Here is an 18,883-nt window from a genome sequence, read left to right as displayed (position 1 = left end):
TTTGTTAATTAATGTCTGTAAGTACTTTAAAATCCCAAGATGAAAGACGAAGTGTATCATATGAATCCATAAAACCTACAACGTGTCCATGCAATAACGAATTTAACACTTAACCATTAGGAAGCCCATCCTTGTAAAAGGCAATTTACCGCCATTCCTTTCTAAGCAAACATACATATGCAGAGTCAGAAACATAACCAAAACAATAAAGCTAGGAGCTTCATGTTTCCAAACCTTCTTTCACCTCACTGAAGTGGAATCATTTATATACTACCAGTATCAAAAAAAACTGCCTGGAGACAAAATGTGAAGGTAGTGTACATAGACAGCCCCACAGCTAAGGTTTCTATATGCATAATCATTTCCAACCCGATCTCCAGGTTGGGCTCAAGCAGAACTGTTCTGGAACCATTCTAAAGATGGAAAAGATGGAAAAGAAGGCAATAACCCACAATGATCAATCCAGGTAACAAAGATAAAGCCAAAAGAAAGCAAAGTAACAGGAAAAAAATAGGCTATCTTTAAACTGAAAAGCTTACCCCAAAGGGGAGCCATTTGTTAGCATGACCTTTTGTATTTGTGAAAAGAAAATTGAATATCTATTAATAAGTCATTCTACTTAAAGTAGATGCATGAGAGGCTGCCACTCTAAATTGTCTCCAGTTGTGTGCCTGCTCTCCCTTCTCCCTTCACACGATTAGCTGCTGTCTTTTGTCCCAGTCCGCTTTCCAGAATCAGTGTGACTTCGTAGTAAGGTAAGGCAAATTTTGAACGGTCCTTTCATGAATGGTATTGCTTGTGCAGAAGATGGATAAAGAAGGAAATGGCTTCTACAGTCATTTTAAGAGGTGCTGCTTGTTTCTAATTTTAACTTTAAAGAAGTTCTGCTGCTAAGTTCAGAAATGGATCTTCAATTTTCTCTTTACAGTTGAATCAAACAAACCCGGCACTGTGCGCTAAACACTTTAAACAACATTTTGTGCAGGGGGCTTCTTCAAGCTCTTTGTTCTGGAACCAGGTTCAGATCAGTTCCCAAAAGCTGCAGGATTACCAGATTTCCATCTATCAATCAACTTAAAGCTATTTCCCTTGCTTCTTGCATAGTTAAATCAAAGGAGCAAAAGCACTATTCCCATTAACATCAGTTTTACTATATCCCAGCTGCCTGCTTTCCTGAGAGCATCCTCAGAATATTCTGAAGATATTTCAGGAAATGGAAACTCAAGCTACATATTATGAGGAGCTGGCAAGTATGCATGCACACATGAGTTTTCTCTTTTGGAATGATGAAAAAAAATATAGACACAAAAATTTTATGAATCAATTCATCAGGAATTCTGCTTATGTAGGCTTCTAAGAACTGGCCAGAATTTAAGACAGTCTAAGGGTAACCCGTATATTTCAGACCTGAACAACTACCCTTTTTGCTAGCCTTCCAGAAAATGGCTTTGTGTGAGCTTAAGTTATGTAGAGAGAAGCACTAATTAGTTATTCATTGGTGCAGAGACTGCTGATGCCTTGCATTTGGTTGGAATGAAGACGCATCATGTTTTAAATCACCCTTGCACGCATTTACTGAGTTCTAACTATCTGTTATGTGACTGTTCTTTAAATCACTTCCCTAACTCTTCACTTAATAACAGATGTTCCCCTCTGGGTTTGCTATGAACGCATTACACTTCCCTGGATGCTTTTCCCCCATCTTCACGATTGTCTTCCATTCGGCATAAACCCCGTGCAGGAATTCTTGAGACAGTGCAAATTACAATATATTTGATCCTCTAGGAATAACAATTTGAAATTAGAACCTGTTCTTCCAAGGAATACCTTTGAGAAAACCCTAAAAATGAACAGCAGAACTATTCACAGTATTGTGAGTACTATGGCAATGAGAGATTAGGAAAAACCCAGGACTTTCAAAACAGACATATCTTTTCATCAGCAGCTTTGTTTGCTTTTTAAATTATTCAGTTACCTATATTGAGAAAAATACCACCATGTAAGCATTACAACAGCCAATAAAAAAGGAAAAAGAAAAGAGTTTTCTTATATAAGTAGGACTTTCAAGAATGGTTTCATTGAGAATTACTGAATTCAGACAGCAAATGAGTCCATGAGGCATTTAAATACAGTAAAAACAGAACCCAGGTTAAACCTCAGACAGATGTTACTGACAAATTACATTAAACACGAACAGTTTTATAACATTTATTGAGGGCTTTTATCATCTTGACAATCTTTTGGGGTTTGAATTGGAATGCTAAGTGTTAGGTGTATGCTTAACTCCAAAAACTGTAAAAGGCAGAATTAGTGATGAAACAAGACTGTTTATTACCTATCCCTTTTGTCACTGTTTTATTAGACTAAAAACAAGCTCTTTTAGTGTTCTCTCATAATATAAGCCGTCTGAATTCCTTTGTAATTTATACGGGCCTTCTTTGGTTTGTTCCAGTTTGAGTTCATCTTTCTTGAACACAAACCCCCAAACAAAAAAAGGTAGAGCTTTAAAATGCATAGTGTTTCATAGTGTACATAAATCATTTCCATTATTTATGATGGAAATAATATCTCATTTCTTACGTTCTTTCATTTACGGGTAAAAAGTGGGGTGGGGGGAAGAAGGAGGAGGCTTCTCCTCTGTGCTCCCTCAAATGCTGCATCTGTCTGTTGTGTCCAGCTGTGTAATTGGACTGAAAGCTCTTTGAGGCATGTTCAATGGGTTGATGTTTGTACTCAGGACCAGGCCAGCAGCTCTTCCCGCAGATCAGAAATAGAAAACACACAAGTTGTTCAATGTTACTTTTAGAAACACATACTTATTGCATCAAAGTTGACAGTTATGTCTAATGAAACATATGGGGATTTATTTATTTACAGTACACAAATGTTACGTTTACTGCTCTCTGCTCAGAGCAGTTTTTCACAAAGAATCAATAAAAACACCTGAGCCCTGCAGACACAAGTACATTACACCACTGATGTCAGCAGTGTAGCCATGCTATCGTTAAGCAAAAGGGATCTAATACTCATCATGAAGCTCACTCATACTAGTGTATAATATATGACTACTAGGATGAATATAGATCTATAAAGTAATTTTAACAAGCCATCTTCCATAGCTGTTAAAAAAAAAAAAAAGAAAAATCACTGTAGGCATGTCCTCTAAACCTGATCCTCCATTGCAGCAGCAGCAAGAGGCTCTCAGCATGTCTCCATTGCACTACAGCATTCAGGCAGCACTTCGCTTGACTAACATTAATCAGATTCATTCCTCGTTTCAAAAAGAAAAATGAAATTCTATAAAATATAAATAGAATTCAGAAAAAGTACAGTTTCCACTTATGCAGGCCAAATTAAAAAAACTTCCACTATAAACTGGAGTTTAGCACATTAATAACTAGAATTCAATCAAAATTTTAATACCTTGTACAAAACTGACACCAAGACTGATTTCTGAAGCTAGCCATTAGCCAAAAGAAACACCAATGGATTGCTCTAGGGTTTTTTTTATTATTATTACTTTATTTGTGTCTGTTTAAGCATCTCCTTCATCAGAGTCAGAATGTTAAGTTTCGATATTCTGTATGAGGGCAAGAAATTAGTTTTGCTCTCTGCTTTAAAATTTCAGTGCATCCCTTTTCTTTGGCATCTTTTAAGCTGAGAATTTTAAAAGAAGCCAAGAAAATAGACATTTCAGTGAAGGTCTAATGATTTGCTGTCTAGAATACATGTTGCAAATGGTAGGTATATATCTGAATTATTACCAAGTTACACAGACACAGTAATACATGGACTGACCAGTCTAATTCGGAGTTGCACCACAGCACCAGAAATTCCCCTAATATCACATAGGGCTTGTAGCCTGAGATTTTAAGAAGGCCTGTTTATTTTTTAGAGCAGAAGGCTTTTGCTCCCCTTCCTCTTTTCCCATGAAAGCTCTCTGAAGATAGGAATTTTAACTAAAAAGTTTGGCTCTAGACTTAGAACTTGCCAAGGCACAGCAATTTATGGATCTCTCATACTGGTTCCCAGCCATCACCATGCTCGCCCAGGAGTAGCATTCTGGTAAATGCAAACAACTGGGACGTCTTTCCGTATCCCATCCTTTTCCTTTCCACATCATTCACTTCAGAAAATCTTGCAAAATGGACCTCAGTTTTCTTCACAAAAGTGGCTTTTACTGCAAATTTAAAATAAATGCTGGTTCTGATCCCTGTATCTTCTTGCAATGAGCTCATTCACTATTTGATTCTTTTAGCTCTTATTATCATAGAGAGCTTTTCTTCATTTCTCCTTCTGTTTCTCATTCTGTTTTCTAAATTATTTTAAGACAACTTCCATAAGCCAAATATCAAGAAAAAATTATGTATTACGAAACTTCTATCATTTGGTCATCTAAATATCAATAGCTTGGAGCTCTTTAGATTTCATTTACTTTTAACAGTACTCACTGAAATTAAATAGAAGTTTTCTAAAAAGAAAAACAGAAAGGTTAAAAGCTAAGCATAAGGTTTACAGTTGATGATAACTAGTATCTATCAATATCAAAGCTGGTAAAACTCTCCTTTGCATCCAACAGGTGGAATCAACATCTACAGAAAAGTCGCTGAACAGGGTTGCTTTACTCTGGCTTCAGGAGATATTTCTTCAGCCTTTAGAACAGTATTCTCTCTATAAAAAGATATGTGAGCTACCATCATTGTTGGAAATAAGCTTAAGTCCACTGAAGCCATCAGAGCTAAAACAACTGGCATAACACGAAGGATCTACCCTTTCTTCCAAATCACCTCTCCCTTATCAAAAATATGAATACATGACACTACTCTAAAATTTATAACATCCATACTTACATTTCTTCCCTGATAGGAATCCTCAAGGAAAGACCTTCAAAGTTTCTGCTCCCTAACACTCATCACTGGCAAGATATCTACAGAGCACAGCCAATTCAGAATGGCTAGGCAGGGAGCAAGCTTGGATTATTGCTGACAGTGCAGAAAAGCTTTTCTTCTCCTGTAAGTCTCCATGTCTCACACCATTTATTTGGGTCAGCCACCTGCTGCATCCTGATATCATGCAGGACTGAAAGTACCCCAGGGTGACAGCGCTCTTCTTACTACATGACCCTAAAGCATGTGAACTGGAAGAGGCCGCCTCGATCTTGACTAGAGAATCTATGCACGTTCATAACACAAACTGACTTAGTAACAGGGTTCCTTTAAAACACAAAATCATTAGCTGTCCCCATCTCCCTCACCACACATACACAAAACTGCTTTAATTGTTTCTTTGCTCTCATCCTCCTAATTCATCCACCAGCCAACAGACGTCCTTCTATTTATTCCATGAGACTAATTTAAATCCCCCCCCACACACGTGCGCGCGCGTGCACACACACACACTCGCATACTCAAGAATGCAGACCAAATCACTGCAGAGTCAGTCTTAGTCCTCTTAGTAGGTAATGGAAGTGTTAACAACAGGCAACACTGTACCTACATACTCTTAAAATAAGCCAAAGCAACTAAATCACAGGAAAATGTATGATGTATACATTTGTAGAGATCATGATTTAAACATTTGCAGCTTTTGTATACCCAGCAGGTAAGCAGGCAGCCACCAAGAGAATATACAACCTGATTATAGCCACCATGATTTATGATAGTAGTAATTAAAATTTTTTAAATTAAATTTAATAAATTTTAATAAACTCTTCGGTATAAGTAGCATATAGGCAGAGTCATAAAACTTAAAGTGAAACAAAAGAAAGCCTATTTTAAAAAGATCAATACATACCCCTCTTCCCTTGATCTACAACATTTAATTAGGAGAAGCAATACAATGGAAAACATATTGAACCGGACTCAGCAAGCAATATCCATAGATCTGCCACTGACCCTGCTGAGTGATCTTGGGCAAATAAACCTGAAGCACACTGAAATTTCTCATCTAGAAAATGGACAGAATGATACTAACTACCATTCTAAAGCACTTTGTGAAGAGCTTTCACTGAAAAGTGCTATTACAAACTAGGGGCTACTCTAGAATAAAATACAAGTTCACACAATCACAAAAAAAGCATTTCATCCAGTTGCTCTTGACTGCAACTTTTGTTCCTGGGCTACAGAGGCTCTTTGTCACTGAGCCCTCCCAACAGATAAACTGAGGCAGAAAGAGCTGATGTGATTTCCTTAAGAACACACAGCACGTTGACTATCAGAGCCACAAACAAGACCCAGACTCCAAAGCCTGTATCGTGGCCAGGGAACCAAAATGAGACTTAAATTCTTCAGGGCAGAAAGCTGATCAATCAACTATGAAGTGCTTAAGCACTATTGGATAGTGTATAAATACATTCCAGGCAACAAAAATATGTAACTGTATGCAAAGTAGGACCAAAAGATTATGCTGGTTCAGGAAAAGAGAAAGGAGGGATGAGTGGATACACTGCTATCACTTACAGAAGTGCTCCTTTCGCAAAACAGCAACCTAATGAATTACCATGCATTAAAAATTGATCATCCCTACATAGCAGTTTTTAAACTTCTCTATTGATTTATGTTTTCATTTTACATAATGCACCAGAGCCCAATTAAGATTCATGGCAGGGAAAGGCGGGTGGGGGAGGGAGATTGAGAGGTTTCCTATATTTGTTCTGCACTCTGGTCATTTCAAATCTAGAACAAACCTATCAAGAAAACAGAAAGGATTCTAGCATATCGCATGTAATATTAATTTGATCATTACCTGGCATGTCAGAGTGTTTAAACCTAACCCTTCCCCTCTTCCTCCCCACAGGAAAGGCAGACACTGCAGACTGCAAAGCATTTCAGGGAAATAAGAGAACTGGCCTGACAATTGAGGGCACAAATCTTGTGCCAGAACAAACTGTCCACAAGATTTCTATAGTCATTCTATATAAAAAAAACAAAAAACCCAAAAACAAACAAACAAACAAAAAAAACCCACTGATCAGACTGTTGGCTTCAGACAGAGCCTTATGTCAGGCCCAATATGACACAAGCACATTTTCCCAAACTACTTAAAGGTTATGTAATAGAGATCTGCAGAGCATTAGCAGTCACATGACACGTCCCACTAAGATTTCAAACTGCCACCTACAAAATTTAATTAGCAAGCAGTAAACAAGAGAGAAGGAGAAAAAAAAATACGCCTGGAACTGACAGAGAATATTCTTAAATGTTCTAAGCTACATACATAATTGGGGAGAGGACAACTAGGGAAAACAGAAAGGAGGATTTAACCAGTAGGTAAAACTGACTGTAATAGAAAAGGGAAAATGCAGTGAACATGGGACAGATTCAGCCACATATTGCTTGTTTTAGTGACAACCGTGAGCTTCATCCAGATGAATTCTAAGCACCATCAACTCTGCCTGTCTTCAGCAAGAGTTAAGCACATTAGCACACTCTGAGATACACTGTGTTCAGCTATCCCTCTTGGTGTAAACTGACATAGATCTATGAAAGTCCCTGTTGATTGATATCGGAGAATATTTTTAAGCAAATCAAACAACAGTGTACTTGCTAGAAATGTACTTACTGTGTCAGTGAAAAGGCACCATGATATTCCATACAGGAGTAGCAAATGACGTTTTTCAACAGTATAGAAAGGAGATACAGATATATTCAGAGTAACAGTTGAAATGGTGAAGCCAGGGAACAATTTCATCTTGAAAAAGTTTCTCTCCATTTAGGATTTTTCTAAGCTAACCCTAAGCAAAGTAAACTTGGCTCAAAAGGGGCTTATTTTTCCTCTAAAATAGGCAAGGGGGGGGGGGGTTGTTGTTGTTCTGGGGCTTTTTTTCCAAACATCAAGTGTAAAAACATAATTAAACCTGTCTACAAAAATTACTTATGCTCCTTGGAAAAAAAAGAAAAAAGAAAAATCAGTCTTGTCCCAGTGGAGGTGGAGTGTGGGAGGAAGGGGATTCAGATGCTGACCGCCCATCAGCCCATTGTGTCCGGAACAGGACTTAAAGATAACATACTAAAGGGCTAATTACAGGATGTTTTTTAAAGAAAAAATGGAAGATAATTTCTAATTGTCATTAGATGAGAACAGAGAAAAGAGACTGCGCCTATATACTATTATGTCCACAATGCTTTCCCCTTGGTTTCTTCACAGTAATATTGTGCACTGCTGCTGACTAGAAATCAACATTGAACATTCATCACAGTAGTATTTATTGCCTTAGAAACAGCGTTATACTGTTTGCACTATAGAAAAGGTAAAACTTCACAGTTTAAAAGGTAAACTATCACAGTTCAAAAAAAGAAAAAAAAAAAAAATCTATCTCACAGTCCTGCTTCCTGTGTCCTGACTTTTGCACTGTGAATGTTTCTACCAAACCACTGCTACCATCAAGGACACTCAGCTCTTCATTCCAAACTGAATAAACCTATGAGCATAATAGGAAGTTTAGCAAATCAAACATGTTATTTCAAAAAGCTCAGAATCCATTCAGATTCTTCTGACCCTTGGAAACATTTTTCTACAGATCAGCAACATACGACCCAGACTGTCAAGTCTATTTATAAGTAGCATCTAGAAGCCTCCATTGGGATTCAGCATCCCATGGGAGGGAACAGCCTTTGGTCTCAAGGTCTTATTTTCTAGGCAGATAAAATAAGTAGAATGTTGTGTAAAGGGTTCATATTATTCCCTTTTACAGAAAGGGAACAGAGCCCAAGAGATACTAAGTGCTTTGCCCAGGGCCATTCACAGAATCTGCAGCAAAGCTGCAAGTCACACTCCAATTTTCTTACCGAGTCCCACATTACAAGCACAAGCCTATCAGCCAAACTGTTGAGCCACAAGCCTATCAGTTTCCTTGCCAAAATGCCAATCACAGGTGCCTTTGGAATCATACTATACAGAATGAATACAACTAACTCCAACATAGTATTTAACAAAGGATGGTTCAGTTAGCAAAAAAAAAAAAGAAAGATGAGTTAACCCACATTGACCACATTCAAACTTCAGTGTCAACCAGCTGCCCTAGAGGATTCTTAACTATTATTCCCCCGGGGAATGTTATCATTGCCATCTCCTAAGAACGTTCTCTGTGCAAATGAGCCTGAGAGAAGCTTTCTTTTCACTGGTGGATAACAATTGGTTTCATGACACGTTGCTTTGAAGAAGCTGAATTTTACCAGCATCATGGCTACATTCCGATTCTATTTTTAACCATGAACTCAATATATTATTTTTAAATCCTAACAGAAATGAGCACCAAATGCATTTTGTTAATGTCAGCAATGCTTCATGGCAATTTGCGCCTGTGGTGGACAGTCAGCCTGGAACATCAACGATCAGAAAAGATATCATCATTAGTGGTACCAGGCATTCTCCAGAAAATCTTAAACAGATTTAAGTTACTTAGTACTATGCAGGAAAAGCTCTGAAAAATGATAGAGAAGAAATGTTACCTACATATTTGCCGTTCGATCAGAGAGCTCGCTGGACATGACAAGATAATGCTATCAAAAAGCAAAGGAGAAACAAAACAAAGGATTTACACAAAATTCCACTTTAGTCAGCAGCTTTTGCTAAATATTAAAATGTAAATACATTCCAGGAAAAAAATCTTCACTAACAAATATTTCAGGTAAATGTGACATATTTCATTGTAGTGAAGAGGGCCTTTAACAGTTTCAATGAAATGAAAAATAGCCTTTACTCTCACAGTAAATGTAGAACATAAATGTAGAACAGACATGACAGTGTGATGCATGACGAACTGGTTCCTTATCTCAGAATAGAAGTTAAGTGTGATTTTTGGATATTTAATTTTGATACACTGTGGGGCCTCTGACACACAGCAATGAAAATCCCTTATACCAAAGGACAACAGTTATCCCACGAGCACAGGCATCTGATTTCTAGTCCTGGCAATCCAGGAAAGCTCATACTTCCATAATAGGCTATTATCAGAATGTGCACCTTTGAGCTTATATATCATACTCAGTATCATATGCATATCTAAACTACGAGTGTACATATCCACCACATATCTAAAATTCAGTGAGTGTACATTCAAAGAGGTACGCATTTTGTATATATGCAGAAGTACATACCTAGCTTGCATCAGCATGAGATCAACCACACATATAGAGATGCTTAAGATTTCTGAATTTATAATTATCGGTTAACTGAAGTAGCATGCATCAGCTATTCAACTCATATTCATACAGAAAATGGTAGTATTGCACTGACCCATATTTTGTTATGTCTCACTTTTCCTATCTCTAAAACCCATGTGTCATTTTAAAGCTGAAATTTGTTTATAATTCTAGAAAATCCAACACATCTGTTTTCTCAAAATGATGCTCCAATTACACCCAAATATATTAAGCTGTATGTAAAATAATACTGCATGTCTGTTCACTGCCTCTAATACAGCCACACTGTTTGTTAGCAGGCTGGAACAAATTCAGATATCTAGCAAAGAAAAAGACAGGTTGCTCTCTAGTCTGCAGGGAACATGACCACTTTGCTAGTTTCATCTGGAGTAGGGTTTTTGCTATTATAAAGGACGTCATCCACCTAAAAGCATTATTCAGGACCACCAGATCTCTTTAACAAAAATAACCAAGAGTCACCTAAAAAAGACCCAACACCCTCCTTTAAAGTACCAGAAATAATGCAAATGTATTCGATAGGCTGTCTACATTGGTGAATCCTGGCTGACATCTGCAAGATTTGATCTGAACTGCCTTCCTCATTTGTCAGCAAGGTAGACTTGCAAGCCCTCCTCTAATAAAAACGCTATACCTTCTGATCAAAAAAGGTGAAATATAAAGTGACTACAGTAACTTTCATACCAGTTCATTTATACTGCTTTTTTTTTGTTTGTTTTAATCTTACTGAATTTCAGGTGATGTTTTAATTTCCATTCTACCACTTGGTCCGTGTTTTAATATTTCATACTGTATTCTTAAGGCAGCTGTGCTACCTTGCTAAGTAATAGTCCTTATTTGTATTTTGTTGATGGCAGTCACAGTAGTATCTCCTTGTCTCTGCACACTTGGTGCAGTTCTTAATATTAAGATCAATGGCTTCAACTTTAGATATTTCTTCAAAATATTTCCAATTAATTAAGGAGCTGACTCTGTAATTACTAGATGCAATGACGTGCCTCATTAATAAGTTATTCTGTTGAGCTATTTTATATATAAACTCTGCATCACTATCTTCACTGGACATAAAAGCCTGGTTTTATCACTAAAATAACAGAAAGCAGTAGCTTAAAAAGAAAACCCAAAGCCTTCATATGCACTTGTATTTACCTCAGTTAAAATTCTACTAAGACCATGTACAACTGTAATGCCGACCATCACATCACTCTTGGAAAAAACATACCTTCTCTGCCCAACACTGTATACAATAGCCAATTTTGAAAAGAGGTTAATAAAAAAAACCTGCAGTATCCCCTGTAATAGTGAACAGAGCATTCTGGTACATGGTAACTAATTAATGAGTATTTATATATACATGCTATAATAAAATGTTATTATACTGTTCTATACATCCAAATGCATAACACACTTCCCACAAATACTGCTATGTATAGTTTGTCCATATGTACAGCCTCAGAAAATTTCTCCCTCCTACCAAAAAAGGGTGAGATATTTACTCGTTATTAGTGCAATTTAGCATTAGATGCCAGAGAAATACCACAGATAATTTCATTAACAATATCTCTGAGGAGAGAGTAGTCACACTGATGACTTTGCCATGACATGACAATGTATATCTGCAAAGAAAACAGATACTGTGAATATGCACACTTCTTGGCTGGGGGGAGGTGGGGGGGGACAGTGGGGGAAGGGGAGTGTTGACAGCCAATATTACTAACTTTGCCCACAGACACTAAATGCAGAAAAGAAACATGGCATCAAACCTGCCTATATACAATGTATTTTATAGGGAACCATAAAAGTGACTGGAAAATGACATCAGATTAAACATCAATAGGAGGGAGGATGGAATAATCTAGCAAGAGTTTAATCCCTCTACCTAGTGCTCATGCATAATACTAACACATTTTATTATTCTAAGCAGCACCTAGAAAAAAAGATCCGGTGAAGGGCATCATCAAATTACAGCAGAATAATAAAGTTTGTCTGCCTCTGATAAGAGTTACTGCAGCATTACTGTTAACTAAAAGGAGGATTTCCCCCCTAAACACACCTATAAATCTTCAGCCCTCCCACCCTCATTTGGCCCATAAAGCATTTAACAGACACAGCTATTTTTAGAAGGGGTGAAATCTCAGCATACCTTCAAATCAAGTGCTTCCGATGTTCAGCAAGATCATTGCCGAGAGGACTGCAATCTACTGTGTCAAATTACAACCTTGTTGAGAGAGGCGGCAGTGGCGGCAGCAGCAGCATTGGTGTGTTTGCACTGCTTGTATTCAAGCTAGAAATGATTCATTAGTTGTCTGCAGGGAGGCAGGGTGAAAAGAGAGCAAGCATCATCGGCCATGCAGCAGCTGCCAGAGCCTATGAAACAGCAGTGTTCGCACACACATACGCACACAAAGATGGCTTTCCCTATTTGCCAGTTTCTCTTTCACATAGTATTAACCCAGACACAGCAGCAGGGAGCATGGACAGGAGCTGACAAGCAGCAAGTGGGATCTCAGCAAGGGTGTGTTTCAAGGAGGGGGGGCTGAGGGGGAGGCGGGTGTTGGGAGATTTTATTTTACCTCCAAGTAATGCTATCACAGGATCTTCTCAGTAGGTCATCTGTGGCCTACTGGCACGAACCAATGAACTGTAAATGTGAGCTGCAATTTTTTTTTCACTCACAAGCCTGCCCAATGGAAGGCTTAGGAATTCAAATGCAGAAGGGTATTAAGACAGATTACCTGGAGCATCCTAACCATTCGGCCCTTCCTCTTCTAAAGAAAACTATACCCAATAGAACCACACAAAAACTTCTAACTATGCAACCAGCATCTACCCAGAAACTAGAGGGAGACACTGGAAGGGGATAAAGGGAGTGATTTTAAATAAATAAATATATTTTTTAAAAAGCTGATCTAATTTTTTTTTCTTTTTTAAACAGCAGAGAGCATCTGACACCGAATCTGACAACTTTGGCAGTGCATTTACTATAACATAACTGAATTCTAAAGGCTACCAATGGTTAAATTATCTAGATAACATATGAAGTTATGCTGATTGAAACTTCAATATTTTCCTTTCAATATTTAAGAGGGGAAGGAAATATAGCACTCCCAAGACACTATTTTATTAAAACCTGTTAAAATATCTGCAGAAATACATTTCTCCATTTAATATTCTCTCCCCTTTATCTCAGAAATGAAGTATCCGTGTGACTGAAACAGACAACATTAATTTACAGTTCCTTTACGAATATCTGTCTTTTCACAGTTTTATAATCAGGCAAAGTGAGGAAGAGAGGGAGAATTTTCAGAAGAGTTTGGCATTTACAAGAACAGCCACATTTACCCCAAAGTCTAACACTTCTTTATGAAGCTGAATACATGGAGAGTACTCTTAATTGCCAGGAACTGTCAGCACCAAATGCTTCACTGGAAGGTATTAAGAGCCATGAAAGAAGCATCCCTGGGGTGATCTCTTTCTCAAATTTCATCTTTATCTGGATTTCCAGTCCATGATAAATTTAAACCTTGAACCATGATGTTTACTAACCAGACAAACAATTCTTCCAAAATGGCATTATCTAATATTTCTGTATATTCCCATTCCCAAGCACCAATAAATTTGAGAACCCTACTAAGATCTTTACTCCCACAGCTTCTGGCAACACAGAGTTCTGCCAGTGTTGCTTGGATGAAAAACATTTATCTTCAGAGGTTGGGAATGAAAATACAACACAGCATATCACAATGCAATCTTCAAAGTAACTGGCTGTATCTGAAAAATCTGTCTCTCACTACAGCAACTAAACAGCTACAAATCTGATCCTCTGTTCTGTGATATTGCCAGAAAAAAAAAAAAGGAAAAAAGTTATAGATATTGACCGCTTTCTTCTCTGAAGGTCTGACTTGACACATTCTAGGAGGACTACAGTTTTTTTCAACGGAAAGTGTGATATCTAAAAATAAGGTATCCAAGACCACTCATCATTTGTGCATAACTCAGCCTCAGTGACTTCCCTGAGATTACTCATGAGAGTACTGGGAACAACAAAACACAACTTTGGTACTTTTAGAGAAAAGCTGTTCCTACTCAGGTACACATTCCCAGATTAGATGATGGCTTTGATCATCAGACAAGTACAGTCTTACTTTTATAACCAGTTTGTGACACAAATTGGGTTTTGGTTAAAAAAAAAAAATCTAATTTTGGCAAGATTTTCTCTCAGTTGAGCTATGTGCAAACTTTAACTGCAGTCATTCCTTCTGACTATGACTGTATATTAGCACTTACCCTACTGTGCTTCAGCAACAAATACAGATCTGCAGAATATGATGCAAAGTGGTACCAGAAGATTCCAGGTGACACATTCCGGAAATCTATCATGTCTAGACTGGAGACCAGCCAAACGTTATCTATTGTTTTATGTGCATATGTATAAACAAAGCAAAAATTTGCTAAACCAGATGCATAAAGATAAGTCAGATCACTGTCAAAGATATCAAATGGCATGATTATTACATTACGCTAGACAAAAATCAACTCTTCTCACTCCTTTTCATGGATGGATGTAAAGCATGTATATCTGTATATGGGTGTGTGTGTGTATAGGTATATATATAAATATATACATTATCATAAACTTTTGGGGAACCTTGTTTTCAAAAATTTGGAACAATTGAATGAATCAGTTTAGACAAGTCATGCTGCAAAAACAAAACAGCAACTAATTTTTAAAACTGTCAGCACAGATATACTCCTATGAAGATTTTAAAACATGTTGTCACAAGCAACTGTTTAGAAACCTGAGTCTTCAAAACTTAACACATTCAACTTGTTATGCCATGGCTCATGTTTTATAGGAGCTATAAGATATTAAGACACCGTTAACATAAATAGTTTACCATTTTTTCCGTCATTTATATGGCCAAATGGCAGTATCAAATATGAAGAAGCTTCACAGTCATTTTATTGCCAGTTTAGGGCTGGATGCAGCTATGCTGATGATAGGCTGCTTGTAACTAGGAACGTCTGGTAACGGTGTTGCTGAGAGGAAAAAGGGGATTACAGTCCTGTACCTCATGCCAAGAAATCCACGCAGAATAGCAATCTCAATATAACAATTCTATCTTCTGATGGAAAGTTCTCTTTAGTAAAAGTGATAAAATACAAGGCATCTTTTCTTACACAACAGAGCTCTACAAACTGCCACTTTAATGGTAAAACTACGTACATTTTCACAGGTCATAAAAAATCTCATGTTCTTTCCAGTCCCTATGAATTACAGGCAACAATTATTTAAAATACATTCTGAAAAGCCAGTCTTCCTCTCATTACGCTTAGGATGAAAAGTAACAATGGCAGTACATGAAGTTTCACTAAAACAAGCAAAAATGAGGATAAACCCTCCCCTTTCTAATTCTACTTTGTACAGTGAAGCAAGATCAAAAAAATAATGAACTCACCTTGCTAGCTGCCAAAACACACATAGGGCCTCCTGATGAAATAAAGGACAGCTGTCTCTGAAGCCACAACAGCTCTCTTTGAGATTGTTTCAGTAACTCCTCCATATCACTTGGCTTCTGCCCCATCAGCCCTTCCTGCATGACAGGAGTTTTTTTCTAGTTTCTATTTTCTCAAATATACAATGATAGTAACATAGAATTTGCCATAGCTGAATTTCTAGGTAAACTACAACATCTGCCATAGCACAGTATCTGTATTTATGCATGGGGCTTTCTGTGCTTAATTTAATAAACTTCTGCCACCTAGGCAGCAAGGTATTTCTTCACGGCATCAGCAGCACAACATCCTACACTACTTATGCCGGAAGCCTCCATGCTTAGTAGTCCTCTGGTTACTAGTCAAGTCAGGCAGCTAATAGGTTAGGCTGAGGCAGAAAACAACATGCGCAACTCAACAACTCTTCACTTTTCTGAAAGTAGTGTAAAAAGTTCCTCTTACATGGTATGTTGCTAGTGCTCATACTGCAACAGAGGACTGTGAGGTTCAGCTGGTAGAACACAATAGGAAGATTAGTGCAAGACAATGCTGAGAAGTTAGTACAGTAATTAAAAGCTGTGAGTAGCACTCACTAAGCCGAGTACAAGCATATATCCTTAGTAAAGTCTGAACTCAAGGTTGAACCAGAAGTAGTGTGAATTCAGACCCAAACTCTCTTCTACCTATGATAATTTACAAAATATTTAATGTCAATAAGCTGTCTGAACCAAAAAACTAGCAGAAAAACATCTTTTCTACTTGGTTTTAACACCTCTATTAATAAGACTATTTTCAATGTAACTGTTCACCAGCACAGTTGGATATTAATAGCAGAAGTGGATTTTTACCTACCCTTAAGCATCCTAGCCGATTTTTGAGTTCTTCACACTCCACTTGCAGCAGTTGGATCTCCAGATCTTTTATACTTTGAGACTGTTTGTTGATATTTGGCAGATGCTGTGCTTTCGCATAGACTAAGTGCATTTTCTCCTTTAGAGGAAGTGTTCTAGTAACTGTTCTTGTGATGACAGCAGTGGTGGTGGATGACAATGTCAATGAAGTTGAAGGGCTGATGCCCTGATAAACAGAAAATACATTTTTCATGTTATTTTTGCTGAAGCTGTGTCTGGGGAAAACAGTATAATTCAAATTCTTTCATCTTAAGTTATGATGAACAGTCAATAGCTAATATTCATAATTATTCAGGACTCCCAGAAGTATCTCAAAGTCATACCAGAAGTGTATTATTTGAATAATTTCTTAAGATGTTTCATTCATACTGTCAGTGAACAAGACTTTATCAATCCCACTTTATTTACCCTACTTTATCAAATCACTAGTAAAAGGGGATAACTCTAAGGAGATGGGGATAACTCAGAGAGATGAAAAACAGAAAAGTTTGTATTTTTTTTCTTCATTCAGCTCATGGCAGTCAGCCATAACCACTCTGATTACACATATATCAATGAATATACCACTTGATGGCAACCTAGTGCTGCTGCTCAGCCACTAGTTCTGTCCGTTCATGTACCGCTGTATCCCATAACGAATTAAGATGCATCCTTGTTGCATCCCTCACATGCACCTCAGTTTGAAGCTGTGGCCCAGATACATCTGAAATGCTGTACTCCAAATGCCATGTTTTGCCATACTGCAAACACTTCACTGACAATCATGGGTTATACAGTCAAACTTTAAATGATTGCATGTGAGCGGTAAAAGAAATTGTAGCTCCATTCTGAGTCCAGGCTGTTCGCTGCTCTTTATGTCCCAGCTCTTCTTCCTTTATGCCCAGATTACTTTACTCCTTGACTGGTACCACTGGGAAATCTTGCACAATAAGATACTACACAACTTCAGCAACAATACGAGAATCTAGTCCAGTGTCAGAGGCTGATTGGGCAAGATAACACTGTCATATAATAAATTTAGTTTTGATTAGGAGGATCTAGCTGTACTGTTAAAACGAAGATATTAAGGGCTTCAGTGTAATAGCCTAACAGTCTTCCAGATGTTCACAAAAGTTCTATTTCTGAATTCATAGCCATTTTGCTAAACCCAAAAGGCATTCCTAAAAGTCTGCATTATTTTAACAGGAAGTTTCTTGCATTGAATCTATTTCTTCCCTATTTTAACCAAAATGTATATTAAATAATTATCTAGATGTCTATACATATGAAAAAATGCACAAAAAAGTATTATTCTATGCAATAAATTAAGCTCTTTAGATACCGCCATCAGCTGATCAAGTCCTGTTGTTTTTGTAGCATTTAGCCACCTTTTTCAAAATCCACTACTGCTGCGCAAACCTGTTCAAAAACATAGTGTCTTCTGTGTTAATTCTATGCACCCAACAATTAACATACAAAGGCAGGTCACATTTAAAGCTCTGCCACCTTACAATTAAGCTCTAAGTCAGGAGACAAAAGAGCTTACTTTTTATGACATGCTTGTGAGAACACCAGTTCCACCCTGGTCTAGGCACTTGCAACCACTGCATCATTTGAGCAAGTTACTAATTTTTCAACAGTCTGCATCTAAAACCAAGTTGGTGTAGCTTAGTGCAGAAATACCAACCTGCCATAACTTGTGTCATATTCAGCTAAGAACATTAATGTTACTGAAAACTGCCACTATACATTAGAATTGTGTAAGTTGTTACTTATAGCAGAGTTAAACATTCTTTTGGTTCTTTTGGGGAAACTTGAATTTTCTCCCTATGTTTCACACCTAATTTTCGAAGACAACCAAATTCTCAGTTTTTTACTCTGTGATTTGTAATTCCCATCGTCTATACAGTATGTTTTCTTATTTTCCTTATGAAAGTTTTGCCTGTTTTTTCCTGTTTTTCTCTTTGGGCTAGAAAAAACACACTTAACGCCATGCTTCTCAAACCCACATTTTGATAAAGGCCCAGACACCGATTGCAGCTGAACTTTTCAAATCCAGCACGTTAAGAGCATGCCCAGCCATTTTTCACCAGAAACTGCACTATTTTTAATAACAGAACGGGTTGTGTGAAAACACATCAATTTGGCTAAAAATCGGGGGGGGGGGGGGAACAAACTAGTCCCGACCATGCCAAAACTGGCTCTTTAGACGCTGCGTTGAGACCCGGAGTCCCCGGAGCTCTGAGGCACTCTCTGGCGGCACTATTTACAGAAGACCTCAGGGACTTCAAAAGTCGGAAGAGCCAGGTTTTACCAGAATAATATCTGGGATAAATA

General features: G+C 37.6%; 1 protein-coding gene across 1 annotated transcript in view; it reads right to left on the bottom strand.

The window, feature by feature from the left end:
- RIMBP2 (RIMS binding protein 2) overlaps positions 1-16,655 on the bottom strand; it is a 159,907-nt gene extending 143,252 nt beyond the window's left edge. The window contains exons 1-2 of the mRNA XM_067307392.1: positions 16,509-16,655; positions 15,620-15,754 (exon numbers count right to left, since the gene is read on the bottom strand). Coding sequence (XP_067163493.1) covers positions 15,620-15,754; positions 16,509-16,640 — 267 coding nt within the window. The 5' untranslated portion in view covers positions 16,641-16,655. The remainder of the gene's footprint in view (positions 1-15,619; positions 15,755-16,508) is intronic.
- Positions 16,656-18,883: the final 2,228 nt, after the last annotated feature.

This window comes from Apteryx mantelli, chromosome 17 (genome assembly GCF_036417845.1).
Source record: "Apteryx mantelli isolate bAptMan1 chromosome 17, bAptMan1.hap1, whole genome shotgun sequence".
Lineage (NCBI taxonomy): Eukaryota > Metazoa > Chordata > Aves > Apterygiformes > Apterygidae > Apteryx > Apteryx mantelli.
The sequence above is the reverse complement of the archived record's forward strand: the minus strand, read 5'-3'. Positions and strand labels throughout refer to the sequence as shown.